The sequence below is a fragment of the Danio aesculapii genome, chromosome 13, assembly GCF_903798145.1.
Source record: "Danio aesculapii chromosome 13, fDanAes4.1, whole genome shotgun sequence".
NCBI lineage: Eukaryota > Metazoa > Chordata > Actinopteri > Cypriniformes > Danionidae > Danio > Danio aesculapii.
In genome coordinates, this window is record NC_079447.1 from 20,451,469 (window position 1) to 20,457,584 (window position 6,116).

Consider the following 6,116-nt stretch of genomic DNA (forward strand, 5'->3'; position numbering starts at 1 on the left):
TGGAAGCTCATGGAGAAACCAGAGTCCTCGCTCCCTGCACGCGTAATCGCCGTCGTGTCCTTCCTGTTCATCTTAATCTCATCTGTGGTCATGTGTCTCGGGACTCTACCGGACCTCCAGGTGGAAGATTCCGAAGGGAACCGCGTTGAGCACCCGACCCTGGACGCTATCGAGACGGCGTGCATCGGCTGGTTCACGGTGGAATACGTGCTGCGCCTCGCATCCTCCCCTAACAAGTTGCGCTTTGCGCTCTCCTTTATGAACATGATAGACTTCTTGGCTGTCCTGCCATTTTACGTGGTGCTGGTTCTCACGTGCCTTGGCACGGCCATGATGGAGCTGGTCAACGTGCAGCAGGCGGTGCAGGCGCTCCGCATCATGCGCATTGCGCGGATCTTTAAGCTGGCGCGCCATTCTTCTGGACTCCAGACGCTCACGTACGCGCTCAAGCGGAGCTTCAAGGAGCTGGGGCTGCTTCTCATGTACATGGGGGTGGGCATCTTCGTGTTCTCCGCGCTCGGGTACACCATGGAGCAGAGCCACCCGGAGACATTATTCAGAAGCATCCCCCAGTCCTTCTGGTGGGCCATCATCACCATGACCACAGTCGGATATGGGGACATCTACCCAAAAACCACGCTGGGCCGGTGCAACGCGGCAATTAGCTTTCTGTGCGGGGTGATCGCCATAGCTCTGCCCATCCACCCCATCATTAATAACTTCGTCATTTATTACAACAAGCAGAAGGTGCTCGAAACCGCCGCCAAGCACGAGCTCGAGCTCATGGAGCTGCGCGCGCTCGAGCTCACAGTCAGAAGCGCCTCGCGCAGGTCTGACGCGCCCGGGAGAGCGTGGGAAGGTGCCATGCGCGCGTCGCGTAGCGATACTTTCATCCCGCTTTTGTCGGGAGCGCACAGAACTGAAAGAGAAGCTCTAAAGAAGAGAAGCCTGACTTAGAAGAAAAGTCAAAGAAAGTCAAAAAGCACCTTAAGTTTCACCAGAGCGTGTGTTGTTATGGTGCTTGTGCGCTATAAACTATTGTGCTCTAATGTGACCGTCAAGCTGCTTGTGTTGTTCATACTGGACATCAAAAATAAGTTCATCTTTAAAAGTGTTATTTTGTCTTAATTAAATAAAGTGCATGTCAAACTTACTGCGTATGCCTTTCAGATATTTATTGCACAAATATTAGAAACAGTTTTGATATATTTAACATCATATTCATATTTAACAAGCACAAACGAAGAGCAACAGGTGTGAAATCAGTATGAGCAGCGTCCTGCTGAGGTGCCCATAGAAGTTGTCAGGCTGTGTGTAAAATTATAATGGATTTACCAAAATGTGAGGTAAGAAAGTGCTTCACCTTTTTTATTTCATTCGTGATCATGTTTATAACCAGCCCGAAGTCTTGATTTGGGAGGTTTTCTTGTTTAATTTCACGTAGATGTAGCAAAATAAATATTTGAAGAAAGCAACCTTCATGCACAAATGTTATTTTTCTTTTTAATAATATTTGTAATTGTATAAAGTTTCTTATGATCCTCTGACTAGATTTATGTGGTCATTAGAATCAATAATATCTCTGAATGATGTTTTAAAATGCATTTTTTTCTGTACTGGGAAATCAAAATCTCCAGCAGCCTTCAGTCAGTGTCACTGTAAGCTCCTGATATCATTCACATATGCTCGCTCGTTCTAATCACAGCATAATTTAATATAGTCTAAAATGACATACAATACTTTAAAATGCATGTTTTACTGGTTGCTAGGAAGCGGTGGCATTCATAAACAACTACTGTCTGTTTTATAATAGTGATATTTTACTTCCATTCTCGGTATTATAAGGACTTAAAATAATTTCGACGAGAGACAGAGTTATTGTCAGTCTTTTTTTATTTACTGGGATGAAGTATGGATCACTTGTTGACTGAAATTCTAACCACTTCATTTCCAAACTAAAAAAAACTGATGATCCTTTTTTCATATACTCTCCCATTCTCTGTCTCCTTCTCCAAACAACCTCCTCACATTGATTTGATTACAATTGGTCGGTGTTAAATATGATTTGGAGTACTTATACTGATTAACACATCTGGTGGTAATCAGTAATGCATACAACCACATTGCCCATGTGGAAAGCAATATCTTCATCTTTGCCAGTGTCATTTATTTGGCTGTACTTTCAGATATACTCAAAAGCACAACAAGTGCTATTCTGCTGTTTTGATTTGCATCTCAGCTGACTTTTCCCCTAAACCTTATCCCTAATGCTTTTTCCTGATCTCTAATTCCTGACTCAACATTTCAGCACAGAGATAAAAACAAATGAGTCACAGAGTCCACCCCAAAATGCCGGAATTCAGCAAAGAGCTGCTGGAGGCTAAGAATAGGACCCTCGGCATGATGTGGGCTGGTGTCAGTCATCAGATCCGATACAGAGCATTTATAGAGGATTGTGTGTCTGGTTGGTATATAGAGAATCATTCGAACATGTCTGCGCGGCAGGGGTTTTCACATACACCCTCCAAACGCTCTGACAAGATGGCTACCCTGGCACCTAGAAGCATGATAAGATAGCTGACATGGTTTAGATTCACAGCATGAGGACCGTGGGTGTGGGTTTGTGTAAATAATTTAAAGCTTTCTTTAGGGCTGCAAGGTTTTGTTTTTGTTCTCTGCTGTGTGTACTAGTTTTGTAAAGGAGTTTTGGCTTTGTGAAGTTTGTATTGGATATTGATTCCTGTGCACGTGCAGGTTGAAGCTTGCTTTCTTGAGCGGTTAGTTGAGTCTACCTGCGCTGTCCTGTCATCGGGTGGTTTTGTAGTTTTTCTGTTCACCAATCATATCTCCTGGGCCTCTATCACCATGGGAACGTAGCGGATCAATGTTTTCTTCAGAACATTTATGCCAATTAACAGGATCAAAATGAAGTTCAAGTTGTAATGATGCCAGCAAGTTTTGTTTCCATCTGCAATTTTCCTCTTTTAGAATGTGTTCTGTTTACTTTTTCTGATATCACTAAAACTTGTATATGTTATTTACCATGATTTACTGAAGACACCACTCATTAAATTTAGTTTACACTACCTGACAAAAGTCTTGTTGCCTAAGTTTTAAGAACAACAAATAATAACTTGATTATCATTTGGTATCAGAAGTGGCTTATATGAAAGACAAAGGCCTCTAGATTACGTTTATTTTACCAAAATTATTATATAATTATATAATAATTATATAATTATTTAATTAGAACAGTAAGATCTGACTTTGCTTAGACAAAAGTCTTGTCACTTAACAGAAATAATGTACAGTATAGAATATAAAGTCATGGTGCAGTGGAAAAAGAATTAATATTGTGTATGACTCCCATGAGCTTGGAGGACTTCATCCATACATCTCTGCTATGACTCAAATAACTTATTAATAAAGTCATCTGGAATAGCAAAGAAAGCTTTCTTGGAGGACTTTCCTACATTTGATTCATCTTCAATGCCTCCTCCATCTTACCCCTGACATGCTCAATAATGTTCATGTCTGGTGATTGGGGTGGCCAATTCTGGAGCACCTTGACCTTCAATGCTTTCAGGAACTCTGATGTGGAGGCTGAAGTATGAGCTATCCTGCTAAAGATCCTCTGCTGGGGTTTGTAATGTAATGAGCAGCACAAATACCTCTTGATACCTCAGGCTGTTGATGTTGCTTTCCACTCTGCAGATTTCTCGCACGCCCCCATACTGAATGCAACTCCAAACCATGATTTTTCCTTCACCAAACTTGACTGATTTGTATGAGAATCTTGGGTGCATGCTGGTTCCAATAGGGCTTCTGCAGTATTTGTGATGATTGGGATGCAGTTCAACAGATGATTCATCAGAAAAATCGACCTTCTACCACTTTTCCAAATGATCAACTAAAAGTCAAGTTATTATTAGTTGCTCTTACAACTGGGATCAACAACAAGACTTTTGACAGGTAGTGTATACACAAAAAGAAATTGACAGACATGTTTGCAACAATAATCAAATGATGACATTCAAAATAGTAATTAATTGTGATTTTCTATACATTGTCACTATCCTTAACTTTTATCAATTTGTCAACAAGAAATAGTTTTTAATAACTTAAAACATTATACATTTCAGCAATATCAATGATCATTTTATATATTTTAAAAATATCAGAATAAGTTGTTTCCTCTTTACCTAATTGCATCTGCAACACTAAATGATTACAATTGTTTTTCTCACATATTTGTTTTAAAACATTAGACACTTTACTTTCATTAAATATACTGTCTAAGACTAAAATAACCGTTAAAATTTAGTTCAATCAGTCGTCTTTGACCCATATATGTTTTTAGTTAAGCTTGGTTCAAAATTATTTAATAATTAAATGAATATTTATTTAATGAATTAATTTAATTGATATCGCCTGTCTTGAGTATTAATAGGAAAGGTTATGGACATTTATTGGTCCAAATGTGGGGCTGGAATTTATTAAAAGTTACCCAATTAGTTTTTTAATCTGTATATTTGTGATATACACACTGATATGACACATTTACAAATTTCACACATGCACACAATAATGTGGCTTAATATAGCTCATATTTCTTAAAATATGTTTATGTTTAAAACATAAGAGAGCACGTCTGTTCTGTTTTGTGATTTATATTTGCAGTGTGCATGTATGAGAGTTTAAGGGCCCTGTATGTCTGAGCAATCACTGAAGTGTGAGATTGAGTGTCAGTTTTTGTGTGTAATCCCCACAGACATTCACACATCTCCTCTTTGCAAGACTGTTTGCATGCGTTATTGCTAAATATCACACTTTCCAGTTAACACCAACATGAGTTCAACTCTTTCTCTTAAAATAGTCAAAGTTTGTGAGTTTGCATGCTCATAACATACTAAATCATAAATATAAACGTTACATACACGTTATCGTGCACAGATTAGAGACTTGAAGTGTGTTTATGTGAAGAGAGAGACAGAAAAGAGAGCAGCTGGGAGCATGTTGTGGAAGATTCACTCAATGAGTGTGTGCTAATAACTCTCCACAGGCTTACAACAACAACCTCAGATGCTCAAACTCTCTGTTATTTTGCTATCTAAGCAAAATTGAATGGATATTTTCAAATCTCTTATGTTTTGTTACTTTTGGCTACTTTATAATAATTATACTTGTAATCAATGAACTAATTGAATTGCTAAACTTTTTATTCTGATGGTCACCTTTTGTGTTTGCTCACAGTGTATTTGGATGCTTCCTACCAGATATTCTACTGACCATAGTTTAAAAAAATACTGTCTTATCAGAATTTTCAGGAAATCAGTCGAGCAATAAATTGACTAATTTGTTCCAATTAAAAATGTTTAATAAATTCTCATGCAGTATAACAGATACCAATAAACAATCTTTCTTTCACTTTTGCACCTCATAATCTACCTTTAAACAGTCCAATAAGCAAACCATCACAAACAAAGGAGGTGAAATCAGCTAATGTATTTTTGAGCTCTATTATATTAAATCAAGTTATGGCTCGTACATATACAACTATTCATATAGGCAAGTAAATTTCAACTTATCGTACAGTGTACACCATGCCCCCCCACCTGTCACTTTATTAGTCTTTATCTCAATTTTCCATCCATCAAGACTTAACAGGCGTGACACTAGTTTGCTTTATCTGCTGTTCAGTCTGTGTTTTAAATGATTTTGGGCTGCTTCAAAACAATAACAGAAGATGAGGGCGGACATGCTTGGTAGCCAGATGTATGATGAAATGACTTATAAAGTAAAATCCAATGTTGAGTCAAAATTCTCTCCACCATCTCTGATGTAACTGGAAAGGTTTGCTCTGCATTGCTGGTTCAGACTGACTGAATGCATTTTCTTATTGGATTGATGGATTGTTAGATTTCTGCCGGTTACTGATTTAATATGATTTGATTACAAAAGAAAAGATGAAACGTAACAACGTCTATTATCTAAACCTACTTTTATCATTTTAAAGTTAATTGACGTTGCCTTTTTCTCTCTAATTTAGGATTATTTCCTCTATTATGCACTGGTTGACATTAGAGCAGGGCTTCTCTCGGGAGTCTCAATTCAAA

The 6,116-nt window shown here is 38.3% G+C and overlaps 1 protein-coding gene across 1 annotated transcript in view; it reads left to right on the forward strand.

The window, feature by feature from the left end:
* The window catches only part of kcnf1b (potassium voltage-gated channel, subfamily F, member 1b), a 2,288-nt gene extending 843 nt beyond the window's left edge, over nt 1-1,445 (forward strand). The window contains exon 1 of the mRNA XM_056471033.1: nt 1-1,445. This exon is cut by the window's left edge and continues 843 nt beyond it. Coding sequence (XP_056327008.1) covers nt 1-957 — 957 coding nt within the window. The 3' untranslated portion in view covers nt 958-1,445.
* The last annotated feature ends 4,671 nt before the right edge of the window (nt 1,446-6,116 follow it).